A 22,527-nucleotide genomic window follows, 5' to 3' on the forward strand; every position below is an offset into this window, starting at 1 on the left:
GGACAGAGGGTCATGGCAGTGGGTTTCCCCTTACTTTCACGTCACTATTCCTGCTTTCTTTCGTAACCAATTTTTTTCTGTTAACTACAGAGTTCAGTTGCATATTTTAATATTACATATTCATTATCAAACTGAAACGTATAAAATTTAACAACTTGCCTTAGACAGTGAAATTGCGAAGTCCGATGGGTAGCAATAGATAAAAAACACAAATAGTAGTTCTACATGTGTTTTTCACTCGAAATAATCATGTTTGTATATAAATAATAGAGACAGTTGTATTTTGATGCAAATCTCAATTTTTTGTCAGCAATGAGAGAGCTGTAATTATACTTCTGTATATGATAAGCAACATGTGTGTTTTTTATTCAAAAACTTTGTGGATTTTGATAAATAGTTGTATTTGGTTGTACAGATCACATTTTTGAGAAACTAAACTTTCCTCTCTGTGTGAAACCTTGTCCATTATCGTCTTTGACAATGTTGTGTTGTGTTTAAATTTCGTATTTGTAGCATTACACAGTTATGCTTGTGCATTATAAAAACGAACAGTTTAAGTTATACAAAACATTAAAGATTTCATAAAGCAAGATTTGTTACTCTTAAAATGTCAGAAAATCCTGTGGCAGATGATAAATGTGCTACCACAGGTATGTTAACGATGAAAAGTAATAAAAAATGGTTCATTAGTCAGTTAATAACGTTAATCACTATTTATTCATGCATTGCATTCTTTCTCCATAAAATGGTGCTTGGCCACTTCCTGTACTGCCAGTAACATACACAGGCGCCGACTCCATGGGGCGTGAGGGGGCCCAAGCGCCCTCTAAACTTCGTTTGGGGGGGGGGGGGGTGTGGAGCCCTCCCACCCCAATAATTAAGAAAATTATTAGTTATATTATGCTGCGTAAAATCACAATATTATGTTGGAATTTTTATTTTCCTTGTTTGAGGATAGTTGCCTTTTAAAATACATTCAGTAGTGAGTTAAAACAAATAATTATTATGGTAGTAAGCAGGTTAACTGAAAACGAGTGGTGTGAATTATGACAATTTATGGTGCTGCAGGCACACTTAGAATTTGTCCAGGTGCGCGAATCTTGGGGTAAAGTCTGGCGCCGGTGGGCCAGCGGGCCAGCGCTGCGGCCGCGGCGACATCAAAAGGACTGGAGTGAGCAGAAGCGCCTGGAACCCTCCGCCTCGCACTGCCTTGACGCTTTGAGACATTGCGGTGCCACGGCTATATTAAGCCCACGGTGCTGTCGCAGTTATTCAGTGTGGACAGTTTCACTCAGTGCATGCTTCAGACGTGTTTAGTGTTCTGACTTCAGTGCCTAGTGAACTATTTTATATGACTTGTTTTATTCGTTTACATTAGGCTTTTCGTGTATTGTGAATTAAGTTTGCAATGGATAAATTTGTTAGCAAAAAGGCGCACTTGGAAGTTGATGACACTGCAAGTCAATCTCCAACAATTGCTGCGTCGTCAATTGCTTCGTCGTCTTCAGGTAAGAACCGATCACACCCGAAACCTGGACAATCCGGTAAGGGAAGATCGTTTCAGAAGCCTTGGTTGATCAGATGTACATGGCTAGAGTATGAAGCATCTATCGAAAAAGTTTTTTGAAAAACCTACAAAGAGGTAGATGCTAAAAATCTATTACAATTTTCTTTAAAAAATGCATTTACTTCTGTACAGTCTTCTAACTGGAAAAAGGCTTTGGAAAAATCCAGTCTTCATGAAAATACGTTCACGCAAAAAGAAGGTGCTCCGAAAGTAAATTCTATCACTAATCGAAGTGTGGCCTCCCAATTGAATGAACAGTTAGATAGTGATACGAAGAAAGGCCGTTTAGCTCTTGAGACAATTTTTACTACCGTGCAATTTCTATACCGACACGGACTAGCAATTAGAGGGCACGAAGATGTAAACTCAATTTTTTTTCAATTGTGAGACTCTGAAAGAATGACATAACTGAGTTTAAAAATTGGTTAGGGCTTTCGGGGCAGAAGTGGACGTCCCACGGTTTTCAAAACGAGATCATTGATCTACTAGGAAAGTCTGTGTTGAGTAAGGTATTGGCTTCAATCAAGAAGACTGAATATTTTTCTATTATGGTTGACGAAACAAGTGATTCTTTGATTCACGAACAAATGCCATTTTGTATTCGTACTGTCGATGATTCCTTAATCATCAATGAAGACTTTATTGGCTCATACGATACCCCCAGCACTGAATCACAAACTCTGTGTAGTATTTTAAAAGACTTTTTGCTTGTCTTGATTTGTCAATGGATAACTTAAGAGGGCAGTGCTACGATGGTGCCTCGAATCTGAGAAGTAAGTTCAAAGGACTAAAAAAGTTAGTTTTGGATATACAACCAAACGCACGTTATATGTACTGCACTGCTCACAGTTTAGACTTGGCAGTTGTAGACAGTCTCCGCCATCTTAATTCTATGATGGATATGGCTTTAGCCAAGGACTTAACAAACACTGTAAGGGAATCCAGCAAAGGGATGGGACTTTTCAGAAACATACGCTGTGAGAGCGCCAACGACCAAGCTGGTCTACGACCCCTTTTCCCGACTCGATGGACTGTGCGAGCTTCTAGTATCTTGAGAATATCGAAAAACTTTGAAGAACTTATAGAGTTTTTTGAAACATTTTCTGCAGAGGACAAAACAGAGGCCGGTTGCAAATGTGCAGGCCACCCTGAGTCAGTGTTACAATTCAAGACTTATTTCTGTTTACGTCTTTATTGCCATGCAATGAACCCAGTAGAGGATGTCAGTGAAAATCTTCAGTGCCCTCATCTAAGTGTTGCTGATTTGGAAAAAGATATCTGAGAGCTTGATTTGTATATTGAATGAAAGGCGTGATAGTTTTGAACACTTTTGGGAATTGTGTTTAAAAGCAAAACCTTCACAAGTTGATAATACTTCTCTTCCTCTGAGTCGAAGTATACCAAAGAAGTATGAAAACAACGAAGCCAGCACACCGCACACTTTCAAAACCCCAAAGGAATACCAGAAAGCTATTTACACTGAAGTTTGTGAAATGATGCAATCTTGCATTACTGAGCGGTTTGCTTCAACTGGACTTACACAGATCATTGCAGTTGAACAGGAGTGCTTGGTTTTAGGAAACAGAGGTGAAACAAATTTGGAAAAATCAACAGAGTTTTTCAAAAATAACCTAGACGTTGAGAGAACTGCACTTACACTTCAATATGGTTGCCGATATCGCTAATAAAAAACAACTGGTATTAAAAAAAATGCGTGATGTAAAAAAGTACATTACATAAGAGCCAGCAGTTGGAAAAATGTTATGTGAAGTAGTGAAATGCATTAAGCTTCTCCAAGTAGTTCCAATCACGACAGCAACAGCAGAACGGTCATTTAGCGCCCTTAGACGACTGAAGTCATATCTCCGATCAACAATGGGACAGAAGCGATTGAACAACTTGGCTGTTCTTCATGCCCACCAAGATGTTTTGGATGAATTGGATATCCGACCAGTCATCAACGACTTCATATTCAGTAATGCAGTCAGATGGTCGACATTTACACCTTTCTAAATACACTCTAGCCGTAATAATGGCATTTAGAGCAATATTAAAAATCTTCATAAAATAGAGAATTAAATACATAAATAATGTTAAATTTTCAGTTTCGAAATATTAGTACTAGTTTAGTACTGTATTACTATTTTACTATAGTACTGTATTAGTTATTTTCAAATACTTAAATACTTTTATGGTGTAAGATCCCATTAAAACCAGCTATTCACATACTTTTTGACTGAAAGTATACTGTATTAACTTTATTAACTGTATTAAGGCCTTAACTTTGAGATATTGTTATTATTTAATGAACCCTTATTCAAGGTAAGCTTAAATTAGCTATTTCACTTATTAATTAAAGTGTTATTACTGTACAACAACAATATTTTATGATTTACTCTTTTAGTGATAGTTTTGGATTTATTTAAAAATAATTTCAGTCTTTTCAGAGCTATATATTCACTGCCCTGTAATAGTCTATAAGCATGATCATTACTGTATTAAATTAGCTTTTTACGAAAATACCGTGCGCGTTTATGTTTTATTTCTTTTTTTTTCAAAGCCAAAAATTGTATCAGGCTTGTCGAGTTTCCCAGAGTGTCGAGTTATTGAGAATCCAGTTTTCGGGGTTCTAATGTTGATCATATGACTTTAAAATGATTAAAAAAAACTTTGAAACTCACTATTTTTCATCTAAAATTTAGAAAATTTCCCGGGACAAGGTCCCCAGTATGCCCCCCCCCAATATTTTTTATAAGTCGGCGCCCCTGGTAACATAGTCTTATTTAGGCCTAGGAGGAACTTCCAACTCCCTGCTAAGAAAGTCATTTTAGGAGAGCCATTTGATTTGTACAGTTATAGAACAATTTAGATATAACAATACTGTAAGTTACTTGTGCAAATGTAACAGTCAGCCAACAGGTTCCACACAACTTTTTTGTTGTTGTAAAAGTCAAGTGCAACCGGTTGGCTGACTATTACGTTTTTATATATTTGCATATACGGTTGGTGATCGCACAACCGAAAAATGTTTAAAATATCAAGATTTTTACCTGTAAGTTACTCCCTTTACATATTTTCATAGATATTTTAGGCGTGAAAACATCATTGTGACATTTGACGTAATACTGTGTTAGCGTTGTTGACGTATTTTTGTAAACATTTTAGATGCAAGACTACCATAAGTTACACCCTTTAAGTATTTTGACAGACATTTTCGATGTGCTAATAACTCTGATGTCACCATTGTGTGTCTGCAGATGTATTTTTTCGTAAATTCATAGCGTCATTTAGGCCAAGCAGAATCTGTGAAATTTGACTGTTCTAACTCTGTAATAACATACACATAACTATCATGTGTGTTTACATATTTTTTTCATAATAAATACAGTTTAGATGCGGAAATATGTAATGTGAGGGTCCATTGCACCTTGCACAAAGTGAGGTGCAGTAAGTGAACTATGCTCGTTGAAAGTGCTGATCTACCGGCAATTTAAGAAATTCAAATGACGTTGAAATAAACATTTTGTGTGTGTGTGTGTGTGTGTGTGTGTGTGTGTGTGTGTGTGTGTGTGTGTGTGTGTGCGTCCATGTACGACGCAATATATTGACAGGGCAGAATTTTAAGTACAGTATTTGACTCAAATACTTTCATTAAATAATACAGAGCTGGAAACATTGGAGCTTACACCAGTATTGTCAATATCTTTACACGTTTTTCTAAAATAATCGAATACTTTTGAACATCATCCAAAATTCAGGTTGTTCTGATATTTGTGTACATGGCGAAGACTGCATCTACATACTGACTGGCCTGTTTAGTTTTAATGGCCGTTAAAACACTGGGCTGTGATTGGCTGTTTTTTTAAATACTGAGCTGTGATTGAATTAGAGAGCAGAGGAGGGGTAGCATTACGACTCAGGAGGAGGAGCGGAGAAGGATAGAGTATCAGGAGAGAGGTGGCAGGGCATGGTGATATACATCAAAGATCAAAGACCACGTTTCACTCCTACTGAGATCATTTGGCTGGCATGCTTACATGGTCAGAATTTGACATTCACTTTAGACAGACAAAACTGATTGCTCAATTGCTCTCTTCAGTGATGGGTTTCCAGTTGTTGCTGAATGAATTAGCCATGCGTTTTTGCCACTTTTTTGGCGGGACCTGGTTGAGGTCCCGTCGCCCTACACGGTCTTCTGTCATACGGTTGTGAAGTGTAGGGTCGCTCTAAGTGTATCGGGCGAGCAGCACATACCAGAGGCGGCTAGCCACGTGGCTGAGTGCGTACAGGTTTTATTTTAGATTAGGCGACTCTCCTTCTAGTCTAGATAACGATAGCTGTAAGAGGCCCATAAAGACGAGTAGAAGATCTAAGGAAATGTCCTCTAACGGCGGATGTATGAAAATCATAGTGATTAACTAACGAAGCATTCGCAATAAGTGCCAGAGTTCTAAGCGCTCCTAAAAAGCGATTAAGTTCATACAAAACTCGGTTGGGAAGACTGGTTAAAAATGAAATTGACAGCAGCGATATTTTTTGGGATAATTTCAGCTTGTAACAAAAAGATATGCTAATGATAAACGGAGATAGTGTATCTGTCGCATTAGACACAAACTCAGTTCCAACGACATACAAACTGAAACTGCGTCCGAGATTGTCTGGGCAAAACTTAATACCAAGAGTGGGCGTAAGCTTGTATTCAGAGCCTTCCATTGACCACTCGACTCACTTCAGGACGTAACCGAAAGTTTCGGAGAGTGTCTGAGTTCACTAATATTTAAGATCCCCAATCACACTAACACCACTGTAGGAGACTTTAATCATCCATCAGTCAACTGGTAACATTCAGTTTTGTAAACGGTGAGCGTGACAAGACTATCTGCAAAGACGAAGCATTACCAAATGCGTTCTCTGGGAACTACCTAGAACAGATTTTTGGAAGCCCAGTAATGATGGAAACATACTGGAACTAACGGCAACAGACAGATCTATCATCTTTGAGAAACTGTAGTGAGTGACCATGAGGTAGTTGTAGCAACAATAATTAAGCAAGTACAAAGGGCAAATAAAAAAAGATTTGGATTTATATCTTCAGAAAATTGGATAAAGAAGCAGTAGTATCGTATCTCGATAAAGAATTCAAAATGTTTAGCTCTAGAGAGGACAATGTCAATGAATTTTAGCTCAGCTTTAGAAGAATAGGTGAACATGCTCTTGATAGACAGGCACCAACAGAACAGTTCATGATGGGAGAGTCCTCTATGACATCCAGTCGCTGTAAAGAAACTTCTAAAGAAACAGAGACTGCTGCGTAATAGCTGTGACTCGTGACATAGGGCTATGGATTGGGAGATGTTGAATGAAACAAGTTTAGCTCTGAAAAGCCTTCAACGACTGCTGTAGCAAAATGTTATCAAAAGTGCTCTCGCAAAACCCAAAGAAGTTCTGATCGTGTGCAAAGGCTGTTTAGTAACACCAAAATTAGTGTACAGACACTCAAGAACGATACAGGGGCTGAAAATGAGGGCAGCAAAGTGGAAGTAGAAACGCTGTACTACATTTTCAAAAGTTTCTTACAAAGTCTAGGTTTACTGCTCCAGCTTAATTCTCGAAACTCTGGAAATATGAGCGATATAGATGTTACTGTCAGTGGTGTTAGGAAGCAGCTGAAATCGCCAAATAAGAACAAGGCTATAGGGTTCAACAGAATGCCTATCACATTCCGTACCAAATCTCCGAGTTAGTCCCTCTTTTAACCATAACGTACTGTATTTCCGTCCAACAAAAAGAACTGTGCCCATTTACAAGAACGGTAGCAGAAGTTGTTTGGTTGGTTAATACGGGGCAGGGGACCAAACAGCAAGGTCATCGGTTCGATCGGATTAGGGAAGGAAGTCAGCCGTGCCCTTTCAAGGAACCATACCGGCATTTACCGGAAGCGATTCACGGAAATCACGGAAAACGTAAATCAGGATGGCTGGACACGGGTTTGAACCGCCATCCTCCCGAATGCGAGTCCTCCAGTGTGCTGACCACTGCACCACCTCGCTCCATGTATCAGAAGTGATCCAAAAACTACAGTCTAATAGCCTTGACGTTAATTTGTTGTAGAATCTCAGAAAGTATTCTGAGGTCAAATATAATCAGGTATCTCGAACAGAATGACCTCCTCCATGTCAGCCAACATGGATTCCGAAAAATATCTATAATGTGAAACCCAACTCACACTTCTCTTGCATGACGTCCTGAAAGCCGTGGGTCAAGGAAACCAGGAAGATGCAATATTTCTCGAGTTCCGAAAACTGTGTGACTCAGTGCCACACCTACGCTTATTATCTTAAGTACGATCGTATGGGGTAATAAGCAAAATTTGTCACTGAGCTGAAGACACAGAATGTTATCTTTTGTGGAGACAGATGTAGAAGTAACATCAAGTGTGTCCCAGGGAAGTGCACTGAGGCGTTTGCTGTTCATGTTGTATATTAACGACCTTGCAGACAATATTAACAGTTACCTCAAACTTTTCGCAGGTTATACAGGTATCTGTAATGAAATATTGTGTGAAAAAATCCACACAAATACTCAGTCAGATGTTGATAAGATGTCATAGTGATTCGAAGATTGGAAAACTGCTTTAAATGTTCAGAAATGTAAAATTTTGCAGTTCAAAAACAAAAATACAAACAAACAATAGTATACTATGGCGGCGAGATTCACAAGTCAAAATTGGAATCTGTCAGACCATACAAACACGTGAGCGTGACAATTTGTAGAGATATGATCACATAGGATCAGTTAGTTTTTTGCACAAGTGAATGGGACCCACATCAAACAGGGCTAATGAGGGACATTTAACGTAAACGTAGGAGGGCAGCACGATTAGTCACAGGTGTGGCTGACCAGTAGGAGAGTGTCACAGACATGCTGAAGAAACTGAACTGGCAACACTTGAAGAAACACGCAAACTATTCCGAGAAATCCCGCTTACAGAGTTTCAAGAACAACATTCAAATGATGACACTAGGATTGTATTATACAATCCCCTATATATCACTCTCATAGAGACTGTAAGAGCAAGATTAGATTAATTAAAGCACGCAGAGAGGAATTTAAACCGTCATTCTTCCCATGTTCTATACGTGAATGGAACAGGAAGATGATCTAATAACTTGTAGAGTGGCAGAGATGAGCAAGACAGTTTATTAAAAGTGTCTAAATTCAAAATACAAATAATTACTTATTTTTTCTATTTCAGATGTAAATACAAAATGGTTTGAAATAAAAGCATTTAAATACAAAATGCAAAATACGTATTTTCAAAATATATTTATTCAAATAAAGTACCTCTAGTTAAAGAACATTTTAACGCCAATTTTCACTGATTTTAACAGCAATAATTGTTCAAATATTTCATGTGCTATGTTTCGTTCATATGGCCTCATTATTATCCTACCAAAAGAAAACAGTCGTTCAATATGAGCAGGTCTTGGCACTTATGAAAACAAATTTTACAGTTGGTTATCTATTCAAGGAATCTAAACCATTCCTATTAACTTTTAACTATTGTAGTGCTCCCAGATCTACTGTAGTGTTTCCACTATCACTGGCTACAGAATAATCAGATTCATCGACAAACAGGTAATGAGGTTCACTGCGTTTTTTATCAAAACGTTGGAAGTTGTTCCCATCTTCTTCGTCTCCTTCTTCCTGTTCTACTTGTTTCATCTTCTGCGCTTCTGAAATAAACAATTCTTTAACGTATTCTCTGCTAGCCTGTGGTAGCCGTTTCAATCTGAAAAAAGGGTAAGATATGTAAGCTAATATGCCATCCTTTGCTTTTGCTTCCTCTAATTTATACATTCTCTCAAAACGCCTACTAAGACTTTCTTTAATAACCTCTATCAGCACACCACAGTACCTAGGTTTATCCATTTGCAAGCTGTTTAGCATTCTTTGCATTTTCATTTGTTCTGGCAGAAGACATCCATCGTATGTATCTTGACCCCTTCCAAATTTCTGATAGCGTCGGAAATAGTGTTTAACAGCTCATCTATTCATTAAGAAATTGTATTTTAATTTCTTTAAAAGTTGCTAATCCGAGTTTCCTTAATGTTTCATTTAGGTAGCCTTGAGTGGGAGTGCATCTTGAATAAAATTACAGTATGAATTCCATCGTGTGGGACACAGATGAGTAGGGCATTTTCCAATTAGTTCCAAATAGGTTTCACAAGTTTTAGGAAACCTTGAAAACAGATTCCAAAATGATTGACACTTTGACCTGGCTGTGTCATAAACATTTTTGCATAAATTGCTTTGAGATTTGGCCATACACATTCCTCTTGAAGTTATAAATGTAATGTGTAACCTCAATCTCTCGCTCATTCAATTCCTTTGACGTTATTTCGATACGTTTAACATTAAACAAATAGTGTTGATAAACATACAACGTGCACTCAAGTCTTACTGCCTTTTCCGATAATCAGGGACGTGGCCATATTCACGTGACAGGTACGCTTTTGGCACTTACTGCGGCATCTGTATTCGCCATAGAACTAGTTTTGTTTTTAAAAAACTACTCACTAAATGAATGAAAACTATGAAGTATGAAATAAAAAAGTTCAAAAGGAGCATTTTACATTTTACAAATACAAATTATCTATGTTTTAAGTATTTAAAAAAAATTAGAAATGCTTTTTGAGAAAAAGTACTTCAAATTCAAAATAAAAATAGGTATTTTGCATTTGCATTTCAAATACATGTATTTCACATAATTCACATCTCTGTGCAGTGGAAAGTATCCTCAGTAATTCACTTCACCGTCATCTGCATAGTATGGATGTAAATTTTGTAGATGTTGATTTATGCAAAGCTGTAGAGTTGCAAGTGTCAACCGTAAAGCAGATTTACTTTGTCATTCTATTGTTCCGAAGTCATTTCTTTTGTTGCCACTCATTTTTCAGGCTACCCTGATTCAAGTTTTACACTGAATTTAGACCAGGCACAGAATTACAATCCCCACTCGATTAATAGCTGATTGTCCAACGATTGTAAACCTCTCTGTGACAACATTATGATATCCTTCATCTTATTCTCAGTCTGTCTACGGCTGCTTGTTCTTTGACACAGATTTGTGACCTCCTGTATTGCACTTGTAACCTTACTATCAGTACCGTACTTGTTGTTGCCGTAGTCAGTGCTAGAGTCTTGTCTACCTGGTTCTTACGTTTTTCAACTCATGCGATGTTCATGTCATACTTGAAAAACATGACTGAGATGTGATGTTGCACTTGTGAAAGGTATTTTTCGTAAGTATTTAAAATCTTTGTTTACGATTTCGTGCGCTAATTGTATTTCGATTTCGAAGTTCACTATTTAATGTTTCCTTTTATGCGTACAACATCGTGATAACCGTCTTACATGTGAAAAAGGTTGTAAATAAATTGACTTACAAGACAGCAGTCACGGATGAACATCGTTGGCAAGTATGGCGGCGACCTTGAAATAACGAGACTGATCATACTGTTTGATGTTTTGAGAACAATTAAGATAAATCTAGGTCAAAGATTTGTGGATCATAAAGATCGGTGACGTACATAGTGCTTCTTGGGACACTTAGTAGGCTTATCAGACGTACAAGTAGGACTGGAGAGGCGCATCTGCCAACCGTGAATCTGTCCATCAGAGCAGGGGTGTCAAGTGATGTCGGTAAAGCAGCTGATTGCAAATCGTCACCTTGGCCTCACCGAGTGGAAAAACCTTTGTTTGTAGCTACCCATCCGTTAAGTTGCAAGCAACTCAGGGTGCATCCGCCACGGTGCTCGAGGCTATACCCTCGCCTAATTCCCAAACATCTAAAAATGAACCAGATCAACTGGGGCGGGGGGGGGGGGGGGGGGCGAGGACGGGAAAACGGATGGAATGCCAGGTCGCACCAAACTATTACACTTTTAAGTTGCACATAAATACTGAGAGGTTCCCACAGCTTCAGCAACAAACCTCCGGAAGAACTATGGTTAACGATTACTTATGAAATGCCAGCTTTGTAGTGAGTGAGTAGATAAAAAGAAACAGCTGGTAAACCTTGCCCCATGCTGAAAGTCCCGTGAGGCAGGCATGTAATTCATGCAGTTTTCTCCATACAACTTACTGCAAAAATACAGTGGCCTCCAGAAGGAATATAATGAGAATTCTGGCCCACAGTTCATAAACTTAATGATGCTCACACCCAGCTTGCCTCTATGCAGGTTAGGGGGCGAGGGGAGCATGGGTGAACGGCACGGGAGTTGGCACAAGCGCACATGCACACGCAGATACGCGTACTTTACGCACGCACACCCACCCACCCACACACCACACACACCCACCCACACACACACACACACACACAAAACACACTGTCACTTCTAATCTGCAAGACAAATTATAGGGAAAAGAACTCCAGCGAGTATGTGAAAGGCTTGCTGTACTTCTGCTAAGAGTCTCAGAGGTGGTAATGTCTTTGGAAAAGGTTTCTCACGAAACTTCCAGGCAGATTAAAACTATGCCAGACTGAGACTCGAGCTCGTGACCTTTGCCTTTGCGAGCAAGTGCTCTACCGACTGAGTTACCCAAGCACGACTCAAGGCCCCTCCTCACAGCTTCAAGCCCCCCCAGTACTTCGTCTCCTACCTTCGTAGAGCAATTCCCCGCGAAAGGCAAACGTCCCGAGTTCGAGTCTCGGCCCATCTCACAGTTTTAATCTGCCGGTAAGTTTCATATCACTGCACACTCAGGTTGCAGAGTGAAGATTTCATTCTGAAAGGTTTCACACATCTCTGTACCACACACGAAATTTCCATGTCTGACCCATGGATGAAAGGTTAATGCCCGCACCAAAATTAATATAGCACTTTAAAGTTACCAAAAAAATACCTGTATTTTTAAATATGTAAAGATGTGTTTTATAACAGTACAAAGCACATGTGACTCGCATTATTGGCACTACTGGTGTAAGCTACAGGTTGAGGTACACTTGGCGTCCAGAATACAACGATGGCTCGATCTTTGTATCCACTTGGTGCAAGACACAATGGGCCCTCAAATTAAATGCCGCAATGTTACTTCGACGTGTGATATAGGTAAGAAACGGTGCATGAAACACTTTCAACTACTCACCTTCGGTTACTTTCCATATACGTACGGAACAGGGCGTGTGATGCTTTCAGCTACCCACTTTACGCTACTTTTCAGAAACGAGGGTTGGTATTCTTTAAATTAACTAGTTTCAGCTAATTTTTAACGTCACCAGAACCAATAGAATGGATACATTTAAAAGTAATTCGTTTGCAAGTGCTGTAAAATTAAAGTTATGTATGGAAACTCCGTATGAATGTGGAGGAGCAGGTATAAAAGAAACGTATACTGAGATCTGTCATCATTTTATTATTTTTATTCTACAGATCCATACAGATAAGAAGCAAGGGTTGACATGCTTTCACCTACCCACTTTCAACTACTTACGAAAGTCATATAGATAAGAAACCGCGCTTGTGGTGATTTCAAGTAACTGAGCCGCGTCGGCTTCCTTCCCATTAACAAATTTCCCCCCTCATCCCCATGAGTTTGTAGCCGCGCTGTTCGTCTAGGGGGCGTGGTGGCGGTGTCGCGATGGGGCAAGCGAGACGCTGCCGCGGGGAGTCGTGAGCTGGGGCCGGGGCGACGTCCGCCTCATCTAGTGGCAAGAGGGTTCGAATTTGTGACGAGGAGTACTGACTTTGGTCATCGGGAAGTTTACGTGTGCACGACGGTTTCGTGGGGTCTGACCCTTTCTTAACCTAGGGCTCAGTCAAGTCTTCCTGACTTAATTAATTTGCCACGTGGTAATCAAGTTGCGCATGAGGCTGATTCATAGCCGCCGAATTAAGCCCCCTTATTGCTTTTTCGCCTAGTGTGGAGTTTAGCTTCGAGAAACCCACTTCCTGTCTGAAAGCATAGCTCGAACTTCTGCACCTGAGCGTAATTGTTCCGGCCCAATTAAGACTCTCACTGCCTCGCCTGTCTCTTTCCCAATCCCTCTGTAAATCGGAGATGAGTCGAGTTGATTTGCAAATTCGTGGCTGTTTCAGTTTCTTAGTACATGCTCTGCAGTACTTCTGGAATTATTTTTCTATTCTGATATCTTATTTTGTGATACCCACAGTGTGTGTGTGTGTGTGTGTGTGTGTGTGTGTGTGTGTGTGTGCAGCCTGGTGGGCCTTCAGTCTGTTCCAGAGTCACGGACAGCGTGGTGTGCCGCTTTGCGGGGCTCTTGGACCACAGTGCCTTCGCAGCTGTGCTTCTACACGCCACGCCGGCCTGCACCATCTTCGCCGAGGAGGCCTCCGCTCACTAAGTTATGTAATTGTAATCTAGTAACTCTTTCATGTAAGTGTTATTTTCCTCATTCTAAAGGCCTAAGCGGTCAGTGGTTCGCCGCTCGCTAATTTATGCAATTGTCTAACCGATTGTTTAACCCTCTTCAGTTGGAATTTGTCTAAAAATCGATCATTTGACTCTATCGGCTGGATCTTGCATCTACATGATAATTAAGGTACTGGTGTTTTTCATATATACTTAAACTGTATGCACTGTGACTTCAATACGAGTAAATTTATATATTTTAGTGAAACTGTCATTAGTAGTTACATAGCCACCTTTCGAGAAACTGTCAACTTAGGGCATGCCATGCAACACCAGTGTCTGCCGTCACAACAGAATGGTGATGAGGATTTTTGACCGTGATCACCGTCACAACGAAATGTCGACAAGGATCTTTGAACATGAGTGATACTTTACATTTCCAGTTATGGCTACTCCACAGGTTGGAAGGTATGAGATGGGGTACTGGCGGAAGAAAAGCTGGGAAAACGACTTTTGGGTCTAGCTTGGGTAGCTTAGTCGGTAGAGCAGTTGACTGTAATAGGAAAAGGTCCCAGGTTTGAGTCCCAGTCTGGCAGAAAGTGTAAGTCTTGCAGGAAGTTTAAATGACGGGGTGTTTGCAGCTGTATTCGTCTGGGGACAATAAAGACGGATCCTTGGTCGAGTCATCAAGCTGTTGTGTCACTCTATGCTTGAAGTACAGATAGGCTGTCCGGCCTACGCCAGGAAACACCTCCTCAGTTAACTAAATCCACGTCAGGGTTTGGTTGAAAGACGAAAACCCGTTTTTTGTTTTTCAGATCAGCTAAATTTGGGAGTCTGCAGCTAGAATAGACACAGCATCCGCAACCGGATCCTCCATGAGCTCAAGACCATGTTACCAGGGACGGAGATGAGACTGCCAGGTTCATCTCCATTCTTATGGATGTCAGTGACGCCGACCCAGAGACGTCTCATCCCGTTGAGATGACCACCGAGACGGTTTTCCGTGACATCAAGATGGCTCCGCTGTCTCTTCCCTATTTGGATAGGGGTGTTTTATCCTAGAGGCTACGCCTTACCGCAATACAGCTAGGCCCATTGCTTTTTCTACCCAACAGATGTCAACACTGTGGGAATGAAATGTTCACGTCCTGTACTGAGAAAGGCGGCGTCAGTGTGGCACAGGTGGCGCCAAAGTCGCCGCACTATTTCCCTACACGCATTAACAACAAAGCTGTTATTAAGGAGTTTTGAAAGTGCACTTGGGTTTGCTTAAAATAAAATTATATTTAAAGAAAACAGGCCTCATACGTATTTTGTCCTCACCTGAATCTGCTGATATAGACCCATGCAGAGGCAGATCATGTTCGTGGAGAGCTGCACCAACACCATGGTGCTCATGGCGGCCTCCAAGTCACGCAGGTACCTGCAACGAATGCAACAAAGACTGAACCCTGGCCCATTACATCCTCACTTAGCAGACACATTCACATTCATTCAGAGGTTGAATTTACTGAGCCCTAAATCTGTATACTCACCCGGAAAGTCCTGTCCAGTCAAGGTGGACACTCATTTATATTAAATTCAAAAGGTTATATTACTTAGCGCCAAAGACCCATGACGTAATAACATCAAAAATGAAGGACATTAATATGAAATTGTAGCTGAGCATGGAGTTAGACGATGTTGCTGCCTATCTCCAATGTCAACCAACATGTACATTTAGCAAACGGCAACGGAAATCAATGAGAGAGCTGGAAGGAGAATGAAGACGTTCCAGGGAAAAGAAATAAAAACAGAAGTTCGTAAATGGTATTACAGTTCTGTTAGAGACGGCAAAGAATTTTCAGATAAGTTTAACGGAATAAACTGTTGTTTGAAAAGAGGTTTTAAGACGAATATCAACAAAAGAATAAAAAGGACAATAGAACGTAGCTGAAACGAAACAGATGATCCTAATGGAAAAACTAGGAAGTGATACGCAAAAAGTAGTAGATCATTTTTTTTTATTTAGGCAGGAAAATAACTGTGATGGACTAATTAGAGCTGATATAAAATTCAGCCTAGGAACAAAAACACAAGTATATCTGAAAAAAGAGATTTGCTAAGATTAAATATAAATTTAAATGCTAGGAATTATTTTCTCTGGTATTTATCTGGAGTGTAGCCTCGTGATAACATGAATTGTGGGCGATGAGCAGTTCAGACAAGAAAAAACTAAGATTTTGAAATGTGATGGTACAGAGGAATACTTCAGACTAAATACATTGGTCGAGTAACTGAAGACGAGGTAATGAATCAAATTATAGAAAAAAGATGTGTGTGCACAACCACACAAAGAAGTGATTGGTACACAGGACACCTACAGAGAAAGCAAGGAATAGTTCATCCGGTTATGGAGGGAAGTAAGGGGTAACAAAGTTGCATCACTTAATTTATTATTAATAAAATATTATAATAATGGGCGCTAGAGACACGTAATTTAATGAATTAAAGAAGAAGATTAAGTTCAATAAACACTAAGAAAACTTACGGAAGTGTTTGTTAATAATCTTGAAAGTAATGAACAGAGACAGAACTGTATTACTAGCGCTTTTCGTTTTTATTTCGAACAAGCTGAACTTTAAACTGCTTATTATACAATGTGTAATGTCCCAGGTGTACACAGTGTTTTAAGACAAGCAGTTCTGTTAGAGATAAGAAAGAACTTGCAAGATAAGTTTAACGGAACTGACTGCTGTTCGAAAAGAGATTGTAAGATGAATATCAACAAAAGAATAAATAGGACAATAGAATGTCGCTGAAATTCCAAACACCACTGTAACAAGAGTGAGGACTGCAAGAGCTCCCTCATTAACGTCAACATCAAAACTATATTGCTGGGAAATCTTAACAGTGAGATTCAATTCAATGCAGGCTAGGTCCCTTCACGATCTGCACGAATGCCGCCATTTGAAATGCATTGTGGAATGTTTTGCTGTTCCATTCCAATCCTATTCCCTCCCATCAACTGTGAATCGACCTGTATACAGACTTACTTCGTGATTTTCTGATGGTTCACGATGTAGGTACAGAGCTCCGCGTACAGCACTTGCCGCCTCTTGAGACCCACATCGCCAGCCAGGCCCGCGACACTGCCATTGATGACCTGCAGTTCGGACACGCGCTGCCCCAGCAGCTGCAGCAGGGCTGCCACGTGCAGCATGGCCGCCACGAAGAAGCAGTCCAGTCCGATGACGACGGGCACCTGCGTGAGGAGCACAGAGCACTGCAGAGCGTAGAGCGCGGCGTACGCGCCGGGCCACTGCGACCAGTCCACTCCCTCGATCTGCACCACGGGCAGCAGCTTCTGGTCGCCGCCGGCCAGCAGCGGCGCCGGCAGCCACAGCAGGATGAGGGTGTAGATGTAGGCAGTCAGCGACACAGTCATCCGGCGGGCCCAGCGCCGTGCGGACTCCAGCTCGGGGCGGTCCCAGTCCTCGGACACCATCAGATCCAGGTCTCGCACCAGCCGGTAAAAGGACTGCCTCTTGCTGAAGAAGAGCCCCGCCTTGACCATGCCAGAGACGACCTCGAGTAAGTGCATTAGCGTGTGCGATATGCCATCCACGTCCCCTCTGGCGGTGTAAATGCTGGCCACACCGACGGCGATGTAGGCGACGGCACACAGCTGCACCATCACTGTGTGCAGCAAGTAGCGGGTTCCCCGCGCATGTGGCCACAGCCCGGCCACTCTCAGGTAGAGTATATGACCCGCCAGTGTGCACCTGTCGCCGTGTTGCCCATCGACCTCCGACCACGGTTTCTGTGACAGACGGAACTAAACAGGGCTGCGACAGCGGCTCCGCATAGTAACGTGGCGCTAGCATTTTTTCACTAGGCCCATAGAAAAATTTGTATACATTTCAATCGATCTATACTGAAAGAGCTCAATCACAATATTAGAAAAAAATAAGTTATTGCCAGAGTAATACTCCGTGGGATTAACTTAATCTGCTACCTCGGTCTCATACTTATAAACCAAAGAAGAAAATAAATATGTTCCGTAATGCTATGAAGGAAGCGTCGCAGTATGTAACTGAAGTTCTTTGTGTGTTTTAATGCCCACTAGCCAAACCTTTCAGATCACTACCTGATGAACGCATAACCAACCGAGATTACAGAAAGCAGCTGTTTCGCCATTATGTCACTTTTTCTGTCAGCGGTACGTCAGCAAAACCACCCATTCCTTAACAAGTTGTCTTAATGAAAACCAAGATGCCAACTCATCATGGCTGGGTGACTGTGTGACACCTCGGGTATAGAAAGCAAAGTACGCTGGGCCAGGCAACACAAATAGCGCCTGCAAAACCGGAAACAGACATCATATCGGGGATCACTGGAGAAAAGGTGACTGCATTGTGGTGTGGAGAAGCGTTGTCACTCAAGCACCATTCGCTGGTGCAGCCACTAACGTCAGGCAGTACCATCCAACAGGCCTGATTTCATACAGTCGCGCACTGATAAGGGCGAGGATCGAACAGAGATCCCACTAACCATCGACCGACTTGGCAACTGCCATGCAACGTGCAGTCAACGAGACACTGTAGCGCCTAGAACGGCTCGGCCACTGCAAGGCCAATGTATGAAAATGAAACGACTAATGTTCTTACACAAAAAATAAAAAAAGAACATTGCAGTTGATAAGCTAAACAATTTTAAACATTTTCTACATATTGACTGGTACTATCGATAATGTTTCTACATATTGACTGGTACTATCGATAATGTTACATGATGAAGTCTGAAAATACACAGCAGTACAATTGTGTGTGCTCCACCACTTCTGGATCTATGTGTTCTAGGGGAAAAACAGACAAAAATTAACAAACTGCATCAGAACGTTTAATAGCACGCAGAAAGGAACTCAATCAATCATCTCCGTTTTATCACTCACATTAGGCTAACGTTTGAATATGGAGCAACATTAAGCATATCAGTGGCTATTTAGCTGGATATTTTTTCAAAACCTAAGACATATTCTAGGCGACTTACACCGTTTTCCAGCATATAGACCTTTCAGAATGGGCTCAACTTCTGCTACTTGGAACCTCTAACGTATTGTGGAACGTCTGCTATCATGATACCTACCTCTTTTTGTGATTTCCCTAAATCATTTGTGGCAAGATCCGTCCTTTGAGAAGCAGACAGCGGAACTTATTCCTCACCTTTCAACAATGCTAGCCTGTGCGTGATTTCGGATAAATTTGTGATACAACTGTATCTTCACAAATTGGTAATCTTTTAATCTTTTAGTAACTTTTTACTGAGTTCATTCTATCCTGTAGTTGCATGTACCGACAGTTGTGGAGAGCAGCTGGTTAAAGCGTCCTCAGTGGCAAAAGTATTATCTTTACCTGAGACAATGTTTGGTGTTCCATTGTTGCTGTTCGTGCAGTGGTCTAAGTGAGTAGCGATTCGGCAGTCGTTAGTTGCAGTGATCTGCTTTTGTGATCTGACTGCGTTGATATGTGTGTCTTGGTGCCTTATATCATTCATTATTGTTTCAAATACGACGCTCCTCATAATGATGAATTGTGTCCGGATTTTTGGTTGAGTTGACATTTCAGTGTGAAAGGCTTCTTTGAATTTCTTGGAATTCGCAACATGCAGGCGAGTTTCACGCATTACATAAACCGATTGTTGATGTTCGTCAAAAAAAATGAGAAAATAACGGTAAAGGTTTTTACCCATAATTGGCTGGTATACAACCTTCATCGTCCACATAATTGTCCAATCCTAATCATAAATTTCACAAAATTATTAAAGCAATATACCTCTAATCAGCGAAATAGAGACTTTGTACTACAGACGGCGAACAGGCGAGATGGCATTGAAACAGGCGAGCAGCATGAATGTGACGTTATTATTTCGGTGGGAGGGTTACAACACGATCGTCGATGAGACTAAACCTAACCATCACCCTTTTTTTGGTAGTCAAGGAAGTAGATGTAGTATTGCTCGACCTGGTACCAAATATTGTGTGCCTTACTTTTCGAGCTGTAATGCTGAAAGTAGGTGATATGTTGAAAGTAGGTGTATTCACCTGTGTGTCAATGGTGACGAGAGAGGAGAGAAACTCCGGCAGTTACTCTTGCGTAGCACCAGTGCCTCGTTCTGGCAATGGCCTTGTCACAGAGGGCGGAAAAGCGGACAGAGGTTCAGGGCATCCTCATCCCCTGGGAAATTGCCCTTAAGGCTGGAAAAATTAGCAATGATCAACGGCATGAAGATGCAGAAGACTATGGAAACTACTGCATTAGAAACACATAACATGCATTCACAGGACATGCGGTCTGTAACTGAAAACAACGTCATGATGATCTCTCCATTGGTAAAAGATTTCGGACTCGCTCCCATTCGAATCTCTGGTAGGGAACTGCCAAATGTGAGGTGAACAAGACAAAAAGATTGGATGACCAACGAAAGGATAACGTTCTACAAATTGGAGCAAGGAATGTCAGAAGCTTCAACGTGATAGGGAAGCTAGAAAATCTGAAAAGACAAGTGCAATGGCTTTATCTAGATGTAGTGAAGTGAAATGGAAAGAAGACAAGGATTTCTGATCATATGGGTATAGGGTAATATCAACAGCACAAGAAATTAGTATAACGGGAGTAGGATTCGCTATGAATAGGAAGGTAGGGCAGAGAGTGTGTTACTGTGAACAGTTCGGTGATAAGGTTGTACTCATAAGAATCGCCAGCGAATCAACCGACAATAGTAGTTAAGGTCTACTTGCCCAAAACCCAAGCACAGAATGAGGAGACAGAGGAAGTATATAAGTACATGTAAAGATAAATAAAGTACACACCCCTAAAATAGTTTTGCCTCACCCCGGTTCCCAGAACTCCTGAAGACAGACGTTGACTGTGGATATTGTTTCAAACAGTCCCTTTGACTGTTCAGAGATGTCACTAAACCCGCCCAAAGATGTAAAGAACCATGCATGAGCAGCGGCTATTAGACGGTCCGACAGCCGATCAGTTCAAGTCATTCCACGAGAAAGGAGGTACTCGGCCCATGTTGTCTTTAGTTTAACAATGCCTAGACGGCCTGAACCGTGAATTATTTTCATTAAATATATTCGTAAGAATTTATTTTATTTACTAGCGATACATCAAGAACATTAACACATTTAATCACACTATGTGAGCGTGGAAGTAGTTGCCAGGGAGTAACTGATGAAATCATAAGCAAATTCCTTGTTAATAAATGGTAATTTATTCACTTTAATGGTGCCTAAAGCATTTTTTTAAAAGAAACAGATTTAAAATTATAATCAGAAAGCACCCCCTAAATAACAAGTTACAATTTATTCAGAGGCAGAAAGAAACAAATTTTTGACTGTTTTTTTGCCACTCCCTTTTGACACGGCCACGGTTACGACCGCTCACAACAACCTCTGAAAGACTACACTGGTGCAAATCTGCAACACACCAGATTACTTTAAACTAAAAGTTTTAACAGTTCACACAAGCACACAAACTCTGCACCACGTAGGAGGGATGGAAATGGTACAAAACACTAAAATTAAAATATTAACTTTGCCACCGAAGGTGCAACTTGATTTTCACTTCTAAGAAAAGTCTGACGGTGGAGAATGGCAATTTTATATGCTAAAATTAAAGCCCATGAAATGCAATCTTATATAAAATTATACAAGGTTGGCCCAACAAGTTTACATGCTCTACAGTACACAGATACCGCCTCTAAAGATGACAGGCAAGATCAAAACATATTTCAGGAATTAGGCCTTTACACTCCAAGTAATAAATTCGTTAACATCAAATCCGACAAACATGACAGAGGCAGCTACTAACATACGGTATATTGATAGGGAGATTACCGAACAACCCGAACCGCAAGTTGCTCTAACCCACCCCTACTCCACAAGGAAAAACGAACCACCCAATTCATAAACAACCACCTCCCCGCGGGTGGGCAAACGGAGACGGGTGGGACGACCCCAAAACAAAACGGCTGGTGACCTCACCAAGAAAACAAGTAGAATTTAACAAGTAAATGAAACAACATATCATCAATCACTTAACTTATAATAAACTGCGATTTCTCGAGAAGACCTGGCGCAGCACGCCCAAATCGTTCTCCCGAACCGTCCGATGCCAGCCGCTTGAACGGACGCAGGAAGGCGCGCCGATCTCCCGTCTCACGGCGTCGCAGCTCGCACCGGCCAGACTGATGTCGTGGGTCGACTCCTGTTGCTCTCGTGTCGACCGCGAAGTCACTACCCCCTCGCTATACGCCGCGGCCCACTGGACTCACGTGGCGACCTCACATGCGCCGACGCTCAAGACGGACAAGTCATCTTGTGTCTCAGTGCGCGACCGACCGACCGATCGATCCAACCACCTTGACCATTGCCTGAACAAACTCGAGCAGACTGGCGGCCTAACACGCAGAGTCAGATGCAGGAACTCAGCCCCGACCGAGCGACCACTCGCTGAGTTCTCTTACTGGCGGAGTGGAAAGATTCTCATTTTGTCGGCTTGAAAGGTTGATCCGAACGAAAGACATACTAG

The 22,527-nt window shown here is 41.2% G+C and overlaps 1 protein-coding gene across 1 annotated transcript in view; it reads right to left on the reverse strand.

Annotated features, from left to right (window-relative positions):
- Positions 1-22,527, reverse strand: part of LOC126150353 (uncharacterized) — an 88,867-nt gene that overhangs the window by 13,018 nt on the left and 53,322 nt on the right. Inside the window, exons 2-3 of the mRNA XM_049915872.1 lie at positions 16,984-17,750; positions 15,272-15,371 (exon numbers count right to left, since the gene is read on the reverse strand). Of these exons, the coding sequence (XP_049771829.1) occupies positions 15,272-15,371; positions 16,984-17,750 (867 nt within the window). The remainder of the gene's footprint in view (positions 1-15,271; positions 15,372-16,983; positions 17,751-22,527) is intronic.

This window comes from Schistocerca cancellata, chromosome 2 (genome assembly GCF_023864275.1).
Source record: "Schistocerca cancellata isolate TAMUIC-IGC-003103 chromosome 2, iqSchCanc2.1, whole genome shotgun sequence".
NCBI lineage: Eukaryota > Metazoa > Arthropoda > Insecta > Orthoptera > Acrididae > Schistocerca > Schistocerca cancellata.